General features: G+C 39.3%; 1 protein-coding gene across 3 annotated transcripts in view; it reads left to right on the forward strand.

Moving 5' to 3' along the window:
- The window catches only part of TRAPPC11 (trafficking protein particle complex 11), a 39419-nt gene that overhangs the window by 10292 nt on the left and 10554 nt on the right, over positions 1-18573 (forward strand). For all 3 annotated transcript variants that reach the window (XM_010835742.1, XM_010835744.1, XM_010835743.1), the window contains exons 8-25: positions 1187-1283; positions 3304-3437; positions 4089-4236; positions 6722-6815; positions 7758-7837; positions 7938-8016; positions 8124-8178; positions 8533-8678; positions 9160-9221; positions 9318-9450; positions 10045-10175; positions 11405-11560; positions 13618-13805; positions 13909-14057; positions 14242-14363; positions 15678-15797; positions 16898-16963; positions 17072-17228. In XM_010835742.1, coding sequence (XP_010834044.1) covers positions 1187-1283; positions 3304-3437; positions 4089-4236; positions 6722-6815; positions 7758-7837; positions 7938-8016; positions 8124-8178; positions 8533-8678; positions 9160-9221; positions 9318-9450; positions 10045-10175; positions 11405-11560; positions 13618-13805; positions 13909-14057; positions 14242-14363; positions 15678-15797; positions 16898-16963; positions 17072-17228 — 2117 coding nt within the window. The remainder of the gene's footprint in view (positions 1-1186; positions 1284-3303; positions 3438-4088; positions 4237-6721; positions 6816-7757; positions 7838-7937; positions 8017-8123; positions 8179-8532; positions 8679-9159; positions 9222-9317; positions 9451-10044; positions 10176-11404; positions 11561-13617; positions 13806-13908; positions 14058-14241; positions 14364-15677; positions 15798-16897; positions 16964-17071; positions 17229-18573) is intronic.

Consider the following 18573-nt stretch of genomic DNA (forward strand, 5'->3'; position numbering starts at 1 on the left):
TCAGACTGAATTTTTTAAGGTGTGTAGTACATTTATTCAATTCAACTATGATTTTAATTAATTTGTTTTCAGTTTATAATACCTGCCAGTAGCATCATCTGTTATTCAAAGGCTCTGTTTAGCACTTTGAAGAATAGTTGCAGAGGCGTTGGCAGTGGTTAGATGTTTTATCCCTTTGCTTTTATTTTGCTACACAGAATATAGTAAAACATCTCTTTCTAGCTTAACTGAATTTTTTAAGATTGACAGTGCCAGTGTAGCAAAAGGATAAAAACCAGCTTTCTATCCTAAAATTGAGGAAGGACTAAGTATACTTGGGAGTGGAATAGAGAAAAACTATAAGTAAGTCTGTCATTCAGAAGAATATTGCAGGAACCTCTTCTTTTTTGTTTCTGATGAGGTGCTAAACACCAAATCGTGTTTTATAAATCTCAGCAACTTCATATATAGTTTTACCTGGTTTTAAAAGGTAGTGTATTTATTGTCCATGGTATTAGTGAAACACCTTCAATTCTAATTCTGTTCAAAAACAGTGCTGGAAAGAAAGCTGTTACCTGGAGAAGTTAGGCGCAGTTTTCTTTGGAGAAGACTGCGATTTTTCTCATTACCTTCTGTCTTCTGTCAGACTTTGCTTTCTCACCCTGTTCTCTCCGTAAGCACTAGCTGGCCTGACGGTGTCTCCACTGAGCCCGTGCTCTAGACCAGTGGTTCCCGCGTCACGTGGAGAGAAACCTGGCTTTAAAGCTGCTGATCCATCTCTGTCTTGATGGCTCCTTCTTTACTCATACGATGTCTGTTTGAGGAGCTCAACAATGATGCTTTTAAAAATTACTTGTTTTTTAACAGAATGTTAATTTTGCCATGTAACTCTTGGTCAATTTTCAACTTTACTTTTGTTTTTTCAACGTATTTCTTGTCAGCTGTAGACAGATGTTAGTGACCGAACAACGTGCCGTGGGTTCTGTTCTTAGTGAAAAGACATTGACTCATCCCACATATAACGAATCGGTGTGTCATTTTCCAGGACATCAGAGACTGATCTGTGTATGTTGTTGCTGAAGCTATTGAGTGTTAAGACATGTTGAGTAAATATCGACTCTGTTATTTCTGGCAATTTTGCTGATAGGAATCTTTCCTTAAAATCAACCGGCATCATGATTAACTGCCTTCCCCGTGTTTATATTAGGAATTACAGGACTGCCTATAACCTTGTACATGAATTGAGAGCCCATGAAACTAACATTCTGGAAATTAAGACCATGGCAGGATTTATAAACTACAAGGTAATATTTCTACTTCCAAGAATAAGGAATATTTGGCTTTAAATATGGGATTGTCCACTTAAGGTTTGAAAATCCTGACTAGTCACTTGCTCTGAAAAGTGATCACTTGATAAATTGTGTTAGGCACTCAGTTGTGTCCGACTCTTTGTGACCCCCCTGGACTGTAGCCCGTCAGGCTCCTCTTTCTTTGGACTTCTCCAGGCAAGAATTCTGGAGCGGGTTGCCATTCCCTTCTCCATGTGGTTAATTGTGTTGTGCTCCTTTATGTCCCTTATCTCAAGGGCTGCCCTGGTTCTTAGCAGCCTAATTGTAGTGCTTGGTTATGAGCTATGGGTCCCAGAGTTCTCATTTAGAGTGGTTTTATCTTTGTAAAACTCCTCCAGGAGGGTCTTTTGTATTTAAGTGGGTGCAGGAGACAGTGAGAAGAAAGCTGCCTCTAGTACTGAATTTTAAAAGATGCGATCTATTAGAACTGGGTACGCTTCCTTGGTGTAATGGCATAGGTCCAGAAAAAGTGTATTTATTCCTCGTAGAGAAAAGTTTGATACCTGTTACGTGAGCACTTTAAGATTGTATATGGCAGAAGTAGACACCTCCGGAAGATGAGAGAGGCTGTTTGTTGTGCTTTTCATCTTTCTGCACCCATCTTTTAAAGAGGCTGTCTCTGGGTTAGTGATGTGAGGGCAGACAGACACTTGATTCATTACTCGTGTAAGTGTAGCTTGGTATACCTTCTGCAGAAACTATTTTTTTATAATGACTGTGAAGATTTAAATTTGCACATTCCTTTTGACCTAGCAATTCCATTTCTGGAAATTTATCCCACGTCTGTGCTAAGACTTACAAATCACGTGTATGAGGATATTTATTGCATCTTGTAATAAGAAAAGATTGGAAACCCAGCAGTAAGTGATTGGTCAACATAAATAACTCCAAACAATGAAATACACAACTGTTAAGAATGAGGCAGCTCCGCATATTGAAATGGAATGATATCGAAAATATATTGGTAGGTGAAAAAAGTGAGGCACAGAACAGTATATTTAGTGAAATGCTATTTGTATGAAAATAATATTAATAGTTCACATGTAAATGCATGCACATACTTGTCTGAGCGTAGACTATACCACGAATGCCAGGAGCTGGTTGCCTTTAGAGGGGGAAATTGGACCCCCAAGGGACAGGGATGGATGAGAGAACAACTTTTCATTTATTCCTTTTTACCTAAAAAATAAAATCAAAACTACTAATAAGTATGTGAGCTTCCCAGGTGGCTCAGTGGTAAAGAATCTACCTGCCAAGCAGGAGACATGGGTTCAATCCCTGAAGCTTCCCTGGAGGAGGGCATGGCAACCCACTCCAGTATTCTTGTCTAGAGAATGCCGTGGTCAGAGGAGCCTGGCGGGCTACAGTCCACGGGGTTGCAAAAGAGTTGGACATGACTGAGTGACCAAGCCACAACAGTAAGCATGTAGAAATAAATTTAGGCTTTGTTTCTTCTTTTTTTTTTCATTTACCCTACATACGTATAGATTATTACTTTGAAATAGTATCCCAGAGAAAAATTTTTCAAGAATTTCTGTAATCCTTCTTTGATACAGAGGCTACTGTGCTTTTATTGTGCTGCAGAATATCTTTCGCTTTCTGACAGTTCTAAAACTGAAAGTTCGTCTGTCCTTTCTCAGTTACCTGTGGGAAATATTTTATTTTTGCCCATCTTTATGCTCTTCACTGGGTTTAATATTTCCTTATGCTATACCTTAACAAAACTTTCTAAGGTATAGAATAGATTCACTACAAATAGTGAATAATTTTATTTCATTAATTGATGGGACATAACCTTTTTAGATAACTTTTCTAACAGAAAATCAGTTTTGTTGTACTTCAATTCTAGTGAACTTCAGAGATGGACATTCCGTAGTTTTTTTAAAGTTAGTCTCAAATTTTATATACTTTTAAATAAACACACCTTTGAGTTTCGTTTTCTTCTTAACTTTGGCGTTGGTTTTACATCTTGCAGATCTGTAGGTTGTGTTTTCAACACAACACCCCGCTGGATGCAATCGCTCAGTTCCGAAAGCATATTGACTTGTGTAAGAAAAAAATTGGAAGTGCGGAGTTGGCTTTTGAGCATGCAGCATGGATGTCTAAACAGTATGTTTTAAATTTATTTTCAGAATTTTTTTTTAATCAAATTCTTGGAATTTGGAGGAATGCAGTTAGCATGGACTTTGGTTATAAATTACACTAAGATTTTTGTCAGTAAGTAGGTTTTTAATGATCCAGCATGTTTGGTGTAATGGCAGATATTGATTCATACAGTTCCTTAATGGGAATCAGCTGTTTACTGGTCCCATCTCTTTCATTCAACACACACACACACATATATATATCAAGTTTCTGCCATGTGTCCAGACACTGAGAATATAGCAGTGAATAGACAATATCCCTACTGATATGGAATTTGCTCTTTGAGACTGATGACAAAAAATTGCTAAAATGAAAAGTTTCCCAGACACGTGAATGTATTTGAGTGGTTGGAACCGTGTTGACATCTGGTTTGAGGATACATTTATAAAGACTCGCTAGCATGGGAGAGTTGACTTAGAGAATTTTTCTGTAACCTACAATTAGTGTGTATTAGTATTTACAAAGCAATCCCCACAGTTTACAGCTCACCAGTGGCATTTTCTGGATACAGTCTTCTGAGGTTATGGTTTCCGGGTGAAAGACTAGTATTAATAGAAGTAAGCTTCTTTTTCTTTTCTCTCTTAAAATTTCTTGATTTTTTTTTTCCCCTTGAAGATTCCAGGCCTTCGGAGATTTATTTGATGAAGCTATTAAGTTGGGGTTGACAGCTATTCAAACTCAGAATCCTGGTTTCTATTATCAGCAGGCAGCGTACTATGCCCAGGAACGGAAACAGCTTGCCAAAGCCCTCTGTAACCATGAAGTAAGTCACTGACTCCTGTATTACCTGGCAATTAGGAAGTTTATTAACCTTCTCTTGAAAGAGGATAAAGCTGGTTGGCATTGATAATTTTTTTCCAAGCCTTTGCCTATAACGAGTTTTTATCGTAGATATTTTCAGGAATTAGGATTATTTTCAGTTTTAGCCTGAGTACTCTCTTTTCACCTATGAACTAAGCAGACATTTTTCTTTGAAGAACTGATTTTTGATTAGCCATAAGTTAGTGATTTTGACCAGGAAAAGTTGCTTTAAAATAAAAGCCACAGTTTAGCCTTTGCCACACTGTAAATTCATTGTTTTGCAGTGCAAAGGACACTGAGCAACGTGCTTTATTTTGACCCAGTGGAGAGGACGTCATTGGACTTCTTTCTCTTCCTGGGGTTCTCCTCCATGGAAAACTCTAAAGAATCTATTTAAGAGTACTAATTGCATAGTTTTTTAAACTTGACATTTTATATTGCCTTTCTCTTGCATGTTTATATCTAAATACCAATTACTCCATAAGCACCTTTTAAAGTAGAATCATGGGCATCGCCGTCCTTTCCAAGTGTTAGGGCGCGGTCGAGGGAGGGCACACGTGGAGGAGAGGGGCACGTGGAGGAGAGGGGCGTCGGGTGTAAAAAAAAAATAATAAAGTAGAATCACGGTATGTGTATGTTTATGTACATAGATGGAGACACTTGCATTCATATAGTTATATCAGTTTATTTTCACTTAAGATCTCAAAATTCTTCTCTGAAATTAGGGGAATTTAAACAACAGTGCTACTTAAAAAACTGTTTAGAAAAAAAAAAGCAATTTGCATTTTAGTACTTTAAATATTTGAATTTTTCTCCCTTAAATCATAATATACCGAGACTATTTTCTACCATGTTATTTGGATATGGTGTATAATTTCATTGTATGTTTTATATTTTTAAAGTTTGTCATATTATCATTTGAGCACAGTTTTTAAAAGGCGATTAAAACTAGGTCTTGTCAGGATATGTATAAACAGGCATTTGCAAATCCTGGCTGGAGTGTAAAATGATATTTCTGTCAAGTAATTATATTTCTGTCAAGTAATTACTTCTGTCAAGTAATTATGTAATCATGCCTACCTTTTGACCTAGAATTTCATATTCAGGAAGCCTAAGGCAGATAAGGGATCCTAAAAGATAAGTTTTAAGAGTTATTTATAAAACTATTAATTGTAGTGCAAAATAATAATAATGTAAACAACTGTAGGAAGTCTGTTAAAATGTGGAATAGAAGATGCTGTTATAAAAAATAGCATGGCTATTTTTCATAGCCATGAAAAATAATGTTTTGGAAGAATATTCAGTGATATGGTGAGATATAGGGAATGTATTTAAATGAAAAAAGTAGGTTGAAAAATTATTTTAGCTGATGACAGGTAAACATTCACATATAAAATCTGGAAGAATAATGTACACACTGTTAATAGTGGTGGTAGGTCTACAGGTAATTAAATTTTTATCCTTTTCCTTTTGGAAGTTTTCTTTATTTTTCAACAAAAACTCTTTTTACGTTTTGGTTTCAGAGGGGAGAAGGTTATTTTAAAAAAAAAGAAAAGGAAAGCAGCATAAATTTGTGAATCCTGGTGCCAAAAATATCCTTCCTCCACCAATACCAGGACTTAATACACTTACAATAAAAGAAAATCATCTTTTTTTAAAAAACTTCTGATAACATTTTTATTTACACAAAAATATATATGGTTTAACTATCAAGTTTAATTTATAATATATTTTTACTGGTTTATAAATAAAAAGAAAATGTAGAGAAGTTATTATTAAATCATTTGTTAGAATCAGGTTGGTTTATTCAGTTTTATTTTTATGATACTACCTGATCCAACCAGTCATTCTAAAGGAGATCAGCCCTGGGTGTTCTTTGGAAGGAATGATGCCGAAGCTGAAACTCTAGTATTTTGGTCACCTCATGTGAAGAGTTGACTCACTGGAAAAGACTCTGATGCTGGGAGGGATTGGGGGCAGGAGGAGAAGGGGACGACAGGAGATGGTTGGATGGCACAGCTGACTTGCTGGACGTGAGTTTGAGTAAGCTCCAGGAGTTGGTGATGGACAGGGAGGCCTGGTGTGCTGCGATTCATGGGGTCGCAAAGAGTCAGACACGACTGAGCGACTGAACTGAACTGAATTGAACTGACCCCTCTCAGTATTCTTGCCTGGGAAATCCCGTGGACAAAGGAGCCTGGCAGGCTACAGTCCATGAAGTCGCAAGGAGTTGGACATGAGTTAGCAACTGAGAACGCCCACATGGAATATTAAACAGTTTTTGTTTAATTTTGTGAAAGTTCAATTTGTGTTAAAATAGTCACAACTTTGATATTTAATTGTGTGGTTTGTATTTATGAAAGCTTTTTTATTCTGACAATGATTAGGGAAGAGTTGGTTAGTGATGGGTTGTATAAACTTATTCAGGGTTGTGTTTTAACTTACAGGCTTCTGTAACGTATCCCAACCCTGATCCCTTAGAAACACAAGCAGGCGTTCTTGACTTCTATGGACAACGATCATGGCGACAAGGAGTACTCAGTAAATGATTTTTCCTTTTTCCTTTTCTGTCAGTCTCCAAAGGCAAGAGATTGCTATCTTAATTTTTCCTTTGGCTGCATTAGTATAACAAATTATGTTGAGGTAGCAATATTTGCTTTTTAAGCATTCTTTAAAATTGAAGTACAGTTAATTTACAATATTGTGTTTCTGCTGTCCAGTAAAGTGAATCAGTTATACATATACATATATTCAGTCGTTTTTAGATTCTAAACATTTTTTTAAGATTTACTTTTTAGAATGTGTTGTTTCTATCACTGCATCTTAGAATAACATAGCTAATGATGTGATCAACACATGTGGACATCTGTTGTCTTAAAGAATTTAGTAAGCCACTGTGGCCAATTTTTATATTTGACACTTTAAAACATTACTTGTACTACCTTAAAAATAATTTCTCTGCATCTTTCTTGTTTTATACACACTTAATTGGAACAATTTCTGTGGCCATTAAACCTTAAGTGTTAAGAAATCATTTACTTTGGGGGAGAATGGATACATGTATATGTATAGCTGAGTCCCTTCCCTGTTCACCCGAAACTATCACAGTATTGTTAACTGGCTATACCCCAATGCAAAATAAAAAGTTAAAAAGAGAGAGATTATTTACTTTGGTGTCTAGGAAATATATTCTATCTAGAGAATGATATTGATACCACTTTTTTTTTTTAATATCACTTTTGAGGTGGTCGTTTCCACTGAGCAAAAGAGTACTGAGCTCAGTATCGCACTGTTCAGAACAGAGGCCACACCGAAGATTCCATGCTGATAGAGCCGCCTCTTAGACTCCTCAGAGTTCTAGAATGTTGAAGAGTCTGAAGTGCATTGTAGTAAAGGCCTCAAGGAGTGCACACATCCAATGTCCGTGTGGAGGATCTGTGTTCAATGAGCTATCTGAAATGGGCTGTGTCCTCTCTTACACAGGCTTTGATCTTTCGGATCCCGAAAAAGAGAAGGTGGGGATTCTTGCCATTCAGCTAAAGGAGAGAAGTGTTGTTCACTCTGTGAGTTTTTTTTTTTTTCCCTCAACACAAACTGTATTTTCAAGGAAAACATGAGATTATTTTTATTGGAATGTTTAACACTTTTTATCTTTCCCAACAGGAAGTAATAATAACTCTTCTAAGCAATGCTGTTGCGCAGTTTAAGAAATATAAGTGTCCAAGAATGAAGAGTCACCTGAGTATGTATCCCTGACATGCCATGACTTCATGCAACTTTTGAGGGATTTCAGATTATACTCATACAAGATTTCAGATTACATTCATACAATCTTTGTTTCCTTTATAGTGGTTCAAATGGGAGAGGAGTATTACTATGCAAAGGATTATACCAAAGCTTTGAAGTGAGTCCTGTTCACTATTTATTTTTGTAAGCATTCTGATTCCCTTGCAGCTAAATGAGAACGGAAATTTGTAGTGGAGGGTTTATTACTTCCGTGTTTATTCCCACTTCTGTTAAATACCGTTTCTGTGATTTTTTTTTTTTTCCAAGTAATGTTTATTGGTACAGTCCTTTTCAGACTCCTAGCAAACCTCACATTTATTTAATGTGAAAATACCTGTTGAACTATTTCAGGGAGATTTTTCTGAAGTTTATATAAAACGAGTAAAGCACTTGCTTTTCGTTTCTCCATGAACTCTTCCTACACTGCCGTGTGAGGCTGGCTCAGCACGTCTGACGTGTCGCCCTCTGTCAGGTTGCTGGATTACGTGATGTGTGATTATCGGAGTGAAGGGTGGTGGACCCTGCTCACGTCTATACTGACCACGGCTCTGAAGTGTTCCTACCTCATGGCCCAGCTGAAAGATTATATCACTTACTCCCTGGAACTCCTTGGCAGAGGTAACAACATTCTTTCAGTAAAATCTGGAATCTTAACAACTACAGAGACTCTTTAAGCTTCTTATAATTGGAAACATAATTCAGTATCAAATATCTGATAGTACTATATCACCTGCTGGTCACTTTGCTGAGAGAAGGGGTTTATACTTTAATGGAACTTGATACAGTTGAAGGTCATACTGTAGTTGAGAAGAACAGATTTCTTCTGCCTGACTTTTCAAATTATTGCATAAGATAATTGTTCACAGAAGAGTTCAAATGCACATACATAAAGTGTTGAGGCTGACTTAGAAAGCTGAGCTGTCAGTTTTCTGAAATTGTGCTTAACCATCTTAGAAGAGATATTTATCTACAGTATTTTAATACCTGTAGGTGGGGTATTGGGCTTACTTGGGGCTTACCCTCCTAATACCTGTACAGGGTCATGGGCTCACTTGGCCTGTCCTATAGTTCTGATGTTTTGCTTCTTCCTTTCTATTAGCTTCAACGCTGAAAGATGATCAGAAATCTCGGATAGAAAAAAACCTCATAAATGTTTTAATGGTAGGTTGGAACTCTTTATATATAAAATCTGTATCTGGATATGTGTATTTTTTTTTATAACTAGCTGAACAAATGTTTAACTCCATGTTGGTGCAGAATGAAAGTCCTGATCCTGAACCTGACTGTGATATCTTAGCTGTGAAAACTGCTCAGAAGCTGTGGGTGGACCGAATCTCTCTGGCTGGCAGCAATGTTTTCACAATAGGAGTACAGGACTTTGTGCCATTTGGTGGGTAACCAGCATCTATAGTATTATCTTAGAGAAATTGTCCATTTTCTAAGAAATAAATAGATGCAGAATAATAAAAGTCAAAGAATTTTCCAAATACAGTCATTTTGTAGATAAACCCAATTTTTTTTTTTTTTTTTTACTTTCCACATCGACATACAAAGATGGTCAGAATTTTAAATACTTAGTTTAGGTCTTAAAATTTTCTGCTGGGTTCATTTTTAGTTCAGATGTTATTTGAAACACATTTGAAAAAACAGTTATTTAAAAGGTTTATGCTTTCCTATCTAGGCAGGTATTTTGAAATAAGCTAAAAATAACAGAATGGTTCTTTTTTCTTTAAAATCATATGTCAGTTATATTTCAGGAGCAAGCATGCTTTTAAAATTAAAGAGGTTTTGGAGGTAGAGTTCATTTAAATTTTTTTTTAAAGAGTTAACTGCATTTATGTCTGTTGAAATGCTTCAAGTTCAGAAGTCAGAATACTCAGGAGAGATGTTTCCTTTCTGAGGAGCAGATGTTGGTTGGAGAATAACATGTGTGGGGCTACACGTCTGGTGGTGTCTGACTTGGCCCCTTTTGTTCCGTTCCTAGTGCAATGCAAAGCCAAGTTCCACGCCCCAAGTTTTCATGTCGATGTTCCTGTGCAGTTTGATGTTTATCTGAAGGCTGATTGTCCACATCCCATTCGGTTTTCTAAGCTCTGTATCAGCTTTAATAATCAGGTAATGGTACCTTTTAATGTGTGTGTGTGTGTTTTTTTTTTTACCATGTATGTATTGTACCATAACTGGCATTAAATGAAGTAAAATGAACTTAGTGACTTTTAGGTCTTAGTAGGCTTCTCGCTAATAGGTGTATGATACAGTCTATCTAAAAATAAATGTATTTATAATTTTCAACTTCTGTGTCCGCAGTGCAAGTCTTACAGTTTTCCTATTCTAATTTTTGTTTTCACTTCCTGCTTAGGAAACCTATGACCTTTGTCTATACATAGAGAAAAGTTTTGTAATATGTAACTTAAATTTCGAACAAGATATATTCAGAATGAGTGTGATTAGATTTTCAAAATCATTTGTTTTATTCTCACATTAGTATTAGCTTTTCATTATAAAACTGTTTGGAGAAGGCAATGGCACCCCACTCCAGTACTCATGACTGGAAAATTCCATGGATGGAGGAGCCTAGTAGGCTGTGGTCCATGGGGTCATTAAGGGTCGGGCACGGCTGAGCGACTTCCCTTTCACTTTTCCCTTTCATGCATTGGAGAAGGAAATGGCAACCCACTCCAGTGTTCTTGCCTGGAGAATCCCAGGGACGGGGGAGCCTGGTAGGCTGCCATCTATGGGGTTGCACAGAGTCGGACATGAGTGAAGCGACTTAGCAACATAAAACTGTTATCTTTTTGACTTTAAAGAAATGAAAGTGGAATAGATGGATATAAAGTAAATGTGTAAACGTGCGCTCTTCCAGTTTCATTCCTTTGGGGGCATCACAGTTAACTTCTCGAATAGCTCAAACATGGTATAGTGCCCATATATTAGCAACTTTTTTCTGCAGAATTGGGATAGTATATTTCTCACATTTGAGCATTTTTGTAGTGTGATGTAGGCAAGTGCTTGATTATATTGTTTCAGTTATAAGCCCACTTTTAATTTTCTGGTGACCCAGAAAGTATGTTGAGCTGTTAACCAGCAAGCATTTATTGAGTTTCAATATTCTTAGCATCGTGGCGAACCTGAGAAAATTTAGTGTATGTCAACCCCATTAAAATAGAAGCATTTTGAGAACAAGGGCAGGAGCAACCCCGGGTCACTTGAAGATTAGTATGTTTTATTCAACTACAAACCATTACCCAAGGATTCCTTCTGATTAATTGGAGAATCTTAAAGCAAGAGCATGAAATTTATGTTTAAGAAACATAAACCGTGACCCTCACTCTTGTCTTTTTCAGGAATACAACCAGTTCTGTGTAATCGAAGAAGCATCCAAAGCAAGTGACGTTTTAGAAAATTTGACTCAAGGCAAGATGTGTTTAGTTCCTGGTAAAACAAGGAAGTTTTTATTTAAATTTGTTGCAAAAACTGAAGATGTAGGAAAGAAAATTGAGGTTAGTTATAAAATGTGTTTAAAAAATATTTTAAATGATACAAGTAATAATGAGCTTGCATGAGAAAGAATTCCAATAATACTTAAGTTTATTAAGTTAAAAATGAAAATCTTCCATTTGGACTTACCAAGGGAAACCATTCATTACAGTTTTTTGATAGGTTTCCTTTCAGTGGAAATATATTATACGTAACATTCAGTAGTTGGCTTTAAATTGCTAGATAGTGTTGTGTGTTAGACATCACTTCCTGTTAACACATGAGACCAACCTTATCTTTAATGCCTGTATAATCAGTTGAGGAATTTTAAACTATATATATCATGCATGCTGCTGCTGCTGCTGCTAAGTCGCTTCAGTCGTGTCTGACTCTGTGCGACCCCATAGACGGCGGCCCACCAGGCTCCCCAGTCCCTGGGATTCTCCAGGCAAGAACACTGGAGTGGGTTGCCGTTTCCTTCTCCAGTGCATGAAAGGGAAAAATGAAAGTGAAGTCGCTCAGTCGTGTCCAACTCTTCTCGACCCCATCGTCTGCAGCCTACCAGGCTCCTCCGTCCATGGGATTTTCCAGGCAAGAGTACTGGAGTGGGGTGCCATTGCCTTCTCCAATGTATCATGTATATGTGTGTGTATATATTTTCTGTAATGTGGGCTTCCAGGTGGCACAGAGGTAAAGCGTCCACCTGCCAACACAGGAGATGTAGGAGACCTGGGTTTGATTCCTCAGTCAGGAAGATCCCCTGGAGGAGGAAATGGCAACCCACTCCAGTGTTCTTGCCTGGGAAATTCCACGGACAGAAGAGTCTGGCACGGGCTACAGTCCATGGGGTCATAAAGAGTCAGATATGACTGAGTGACTGAGCACAAGCATTCTATAATGTAGCGATTATATTTTGTAAAATATGACATAATTCACACTAAGGTGTGATATCATTTTGATGTGTAAACATTGCTGATTGCATCTTTTTAAAAAGATTGGTACTTTAAAGAGTTCATTTAATGTAGATAATTAAAATGTCTTTCAGGAATATAAGATGAAACTCATTTTTTTGAGCATAAACTTTGGAGCCAAACTCCACAGGTTTCAGTTCCAGCTTTCCAGCTCACCTGCTTGTGGCCCTGGGCAGTTACTTGACCGCTTTTATCACAGTTTATTCATCTGTAAAGTGGGAATAATAATGTTACCTACCTCTTAGTGTTTCATGAGGATTAAAATCAGTTAGTATAAATTTCCTGGAATAGCAGTTAGGACGGGGTAAGCCTGTCAGGAAATGTTGTTTTCCCATGGCTGGAATGGGACAGGTAAGCCTAATCTGAACTTGGGACCATTTCTCAGACAGAAACATAAGACTGCACCCCCAGTATTCCCATAGCAATTTTTGTGAATCTGTTTATTATATAATCTATAAACCAGTATCCAGAGTTTTTGCTTGTTCATTTAAAAAAATTCTTCATGATTTTGACTAAACCCCTAATGTCATATTTTAATTTTTTATGAGAAACTAAGGAAGTTTTAAAAAATCTTTTTGCAAGATACCCCAAGGAAGCCTACCAGATGCAAATCAAAATTAATAATGCTATTAAATATATTTGCAAATAGATTTAGTGGAAAGGACATTTATTCAGTTAGTAAAAAATTTCCTTGCTTGTACTGTTGGTGTCATCAGGAAAAGTCCGTGTGGAAGTTGGAGTTAGGTTCGGAGGAGGTGAGTGGTTACCAGAACATTCGTTAGTTTTGCTCAGCAGCCACTGCTTGCCTGTCTGCTCCCTCGGGCACCACCCCAGGTGCTGAGGTAACTGCCACTCGGCCCGTCTCAGCTGGAGAGTCGGGTTATTGTCCTCGTGTGAAGGTGAAGAGGTTGAAACCTGGTGCAGGGTTACTAGCCAGCGTCCCAGCTGACAGGAGCCCGGGAGCAGGCTCTCCGAACGGTGTTCCGACCTGTGTGTCACGTCGAGGGTCCCAGGATCTCCGTAGCGCAGCAGCCCACCCCGAGGCTTCCTGGGAGGGGGTGGTGACAAACCGTACGAGGTGGCGTTTCTGACAGACCTCCTCCTCGCAGATTACGTCCGTGGATCTGGTTCTGGGCAGCGAGGCGGGCAGGTGTGTGGTCCTGAACTGGCAGGGAGGCGGCGGGGACGCCGCATCCGCCCAGGAGGCCCTGCAGGCTTCTCGCTCTTTCAAACGAAGACCCAGGCTCCCCGACAGCGAGGTCCACTGGGACGGCATCGTGATCCAGGCGAGCACCATGTGAGTCGGGCTGCGGCCGGTCGTGGAGGGCCGGCTCACTTCTTTGAATACTTTGCTGTTGTTTTTAGATCAGTTACTTAGCTAGCATTTTTTCCCCCCAAAGGATCATTTCCAGAGTTCCAAACATTTCGGTCCATCTGCGACATGACCCCCCCGCCCTGACTAACGAAATGTACTGTTTGGTTGTGACCGTTCAATCCCACGAGAAGAGCCCGATCAGAGACGTGAAGCTCACTGCTGGCTTAAAACCTGGTAAACTTTTCTTTTCAAAATTTCATGTGTATTGATCCAACATGAAATAAACATCACGGTATTAACTTCAGGAAATCTGTTTTGAAAATGGTTATGATCGAGTGCTCTCTCTGCAGTAGTGTTGATTCGCAGGACAGCATTTGAATCTTCTGTATTTTTAAAATGTCAACATTTGTACTTTCAGGACAGGATGCCAATTTAACTCAGAAAACGCATGTGACTCTTCATGGGACAGAACTGTGTGACGAGTCTTACCCGGCTCTGCTCACTGACATTCCCGTCGGGGACTTACAGCCCGGGGAACAGGTGAACTCGGCCAGCCGGGACTCAGAGGAAATGGGTTAGGTTGTAGTGTTAAATATGGAGTGGGTTTTAGACAGCTTTGGCACATTTTAACAGCACATCCCGAGACTAAACAAGTCATTTAACTAACGCACATTTTATACACACATTAGACATATTTCAGTTCCGTTTAGTCGCTTGGTCGTGACCAGCTCTTTACGACCCCATGGACTCTGTGCAGCACTCCAGGCCTCTTTGTCCATCACCAGCTCCGGCAGCTTGCTCAAACCCATGTCCGTTGAGTCAGTGATGCCATCCAATCTCATCCTCTGTCATCCCCTTCTCCTCCTGCCTTCAATCTTTCCCAGAATCAGGGTCTTTTCAAATGAGTTAGTTCTTCACAATCAGGTGGCCAAAGGATTGGAGTTTTGACTTCAGCATCAGTCCTTCCGATGAATATTTGGGACTGAATTCCTTTAGAATTGACTGGTTTGATCTCCATGCGGTCCAGCAGACTCTCAAGCGTCTTCTCCAACACGATAGTTCAAAAGCATCAGTTCTTCAGCACCCAGCTTTTTTTATAGTCCAACTCTCACATCCGTGCATGACTACTGGAAAAGTCATAGCTTTGACTACATGGACCTTTGTTGGCGAAGTAATGCCTCTGCTTTTTAATATGCTATCTAGGTTGCTGATAGCTTTTCTTCCAAGGAGCAAGTATCTTTTAATTTCATGGCTGCAGTCACCATCTGCAGTGATTTTGGAGCCCCAAAAAATGAAGTCTGTCACTGTTTCCACTGTTTCCCCATTTTTTTGCCATGAAGTGATGGGACCGGATGCCATGATCTTAGTTTTCTGGATGTTGAGTTTTAAGCCAGCTTTTTCACTCTCCTCTTTCACTTTCATCAAGAGGCTCTTTGGTTCCTCTTCTCTTTCTGCCATAAGGGTGGTGTCACATATTTAAATGTATAAAATATCTTCAACAGTTTTTATACAAGGGGTTTTATAACAAATGATCCTGATATTGGAAATCCGTTGCCTGATAAAATAACTAAATAACATAAACTTTACAACTTCTTGAAAGAACCTTTCAGTCAATTTTTATTTCCAACACATAATACAGAGTTCATGAGAAGTTGAGAATGATAATAGAAAAAACAGATGGTGTGATAATGACCCCATTCCTAGGCTATGGCAGGAACAGCTGTAAGAAAGTGTTCAGGTGATTACCCAGTTAGTCCAGTAAACTCTGGAAGGTGGGAGCATTATCCTAGAATATATATCAGGAGGCAATCTCTGTAGTATTAATTAAATTAAAATACTTTTATGTTGTTGCAGCTGGAAAAAGCGGTATACGTTCGCTGTGGAACAGTGGGCTCAAGAATGTTTCTTGTGTATGTTTCCTATCTGATCAATACAGCGATTGAAGGAAAAGAAACTGTTTGCAAATGTCACAAGGTACTTTTTTCATGGCGACTTTGACAAATATCATATGTAGAGTGTTTTCCTATTTTGTGTTATTTTAGTTAACCTGTGAAATAAGCAGCCTAGGTGATTATAGTGTCCTCCCAGCCCAACAGAGGAGGAGACCCAGAGATCTGGGGGTTTGTAGTTTGGTCACTGCAGAGAGTCTGGGCTGTGGCCTCTTTTAAAAGTCACTGGGAAGCAAAGATAAATAAAAGCCCATTGGTTTTATGAACAGACCCTGGCAGAGGAGATGGAACAGGTGGGTTAAGAGTCCAGACCCCAGGGTCAGATTCCGTTCAGCTTCTGCCTTTGTTACCTACTAGCTTTGTGACCCGCCCCCCCGCACCGCCCATCTTAAAGCAGCAGTAGTACTGACATCTGTTTCTTGAGTTACTGTGAGCTTTACAGTATGTGTACAGTGATTATAAGGGGCTTCCCAGGTGGCTCAGTGGTAAAGAATCCGCCTGCCAGTGCAGGAGACCCAGATTAGATCCCTGGGTCTGGAAGATCCCCTGGGGGAAGAAATGGCAACCCACTGCAGTATTCTTGCCTGGAAAGTCTCATGGACAGAGAAGCCTGCGGGCTACCGTCCACAGGGTTGCAAAGAGTCAGACAGGACTGAGCACACACAGTGATGCTATGTCATATTACATTATTGCTATTATCATTATCCTTATTCTAGTCATCTTGAGCCAAGGTGAAGTAAGGGACTTAAAAAGAAGACCCAGATTCTAGGCTTCAGACCACTAGTGTCATGGTTTAAGGCCAACTGCTAAGTCTTTAACTTTTGGTTCCTCTTCTGTGGAATGGTGATGGTGCCTGCTGTGCCCACTGTTGCTGGATCCTGCCATAAATAATGTATGAGAAAGCGCTCTGCAGGGTGAGCTGTTACACAACCATAGGTGCCTTGTTAGAAATGCTAACCTGGACTCTCTACATAGGTTTTTACAAATATTGTCTAAGGGAAAGGTCCTAGTTTCGTAATATTTAAGTTGGGATTATTTATTGATCAGTAATTGATTTGTGTTTTGTAGTCTTCTTTTGTTAAGACTGAGAAAAGCCATCCATGTGCCCTTTCCGTTTCCCTGCAGGATGAAACTGTAACAATAGAAACGGTCTTTCCATTTGACGTTGCAGTTAAATTTGTTTCTACAAAGGTATGTCCTGGGAAGCACATTGGAAATCACTTAGCTGAAAGAAATTAACAGAAAAAAGGAAGTGGGTCAGTGTACTTCCTGACAGACCTTTGTCTCCATCTGCGACAGTTCGAGCACTTGGAAAGGGTTTATGCGGACATCCCCTTCCTGCTCATGACGGACCTGTTGAGTGCCTCCCCCTGGGCCCTGACCATCGTCTCCAGTGAGCTGCAGCTTGCTCCCTCCATGACCCCCGTGGACCAGCTGGAGTCCCAGGTGGACAGAGGTGAGAATGTGGCTCATCCCCCTTCACTAGCAGAAGACAGTGGGGGACAGTTAGCATCGTTTACAGTTGACCTTGTTTTAAAGGATCAGGTTCTTGATACTCTAAGAAAGTGACTAAGAAATGTACTTGAAAATACAGTATTTTTTCCTGTTTGGATTTTTAATAGATTTTTTCCAATTAATTTTTAATTGATGTTTACTACTGTTTATAATTTGAAATGGGAAAAGGTGTTTATCAAAGAAACTTTGGAAAACAGAAAAGTAGACAAGTTTTCTAAATCATCCAACTAAAACAGTTTATAGAGGAGATAATACCTTTCTGGTTCAGGGCACTTTGGGCTTTTTTGTATTTCTTAAAAGGAATAAAAACTAGTTTGAATGTTCAGTTCAGTCGCTCAGTCGTGTCCGACTCTTTGCAACCCCATAAATCACAGCACACCAGGCCTCCCTGCCCATCACCAACTCCCGGAGTTCACTCAGACTCACATCCATTGAGTCAGTGATGCCATCCAGCCATCTCATCCTCTGTCGCCCCCTTCTCCTCCTGCCCCCAATCCCTCCCAGCATCAGAGTCTTTTCCAATGAGTCAACTCTTCACATGAGGTGGCCAAAGTACTGGAGTTTCAGCTTTAGCATCATTCCTTCCAAAGAAATCCCAAGGTTGATCTCCTTCAGAATGGACTGGTTGGATCTCCTTGCAGTCCAGGGGACTCTCAAGAGTCTTCTCCAACACCACAGTTCAAAAGCATCAATTCTTCGGCACTCAGCCTTCTTCACAGTCCAACTCTCACATCCATACATGACCACTGGAAAAACCATAGCCTTGACTAGACGGACCTTTGTTGGCAAAGTAATGTCTCTGCTTTTCAATATGCTATCTAGGTTGGTCATAACTTTTCTTCCAAGGAGTAGGCGTCTTTTAATTTCATGGCTGCAGTCACCATCTGCAGTGGTTTTGGAGCCCAAAAAAATAAAGTCTGACACTGTTCCCAATGCTTTCCCATCTATTTCCCATGAAGTGATGGGATCAGATGCCATGATCATCGTTTTCTGAGTGTTTTAAGCCAACTTTTTCACTCTCGTCTGTCACTTTCATCAAGAGGCTTTTGAGTTCCTGTTCACTTTCTGCCATAAGGGTGGTGTCATCTGCATATCTGAGGTTATTGATATTTCTCCCGGCAATCTTGATTCCAGCTTGTGTTTCTTCCAGCCCAGCGTTTCTCATGATGTACTCTGCATATAAGTTAAATAAGCAGGGTGATAATATACAGCCTTGACGTACTCCTTTTCCTATTTGGAACTAGTCTGTTGTTTCATGTCCAGTTCTAACTGTTGCTTCCTGACCT

The sequence above is a fragment of the Bison bison genome, unplaced genomic scaffold, assembly GCF_000754665.1.
Source record: "Bison bison bison isolate TAMUID 2011002044 unplaced genomic scaffold, Bison_UMD1.0 scf7180017864050, whole genome shotgun sequence".
Classification (NCBI taxonomy): Eukaryota; Metazoa; Chordata; class Mammalia; order Artiodactyla; family Bovidae; genus Bison; species Bison bison.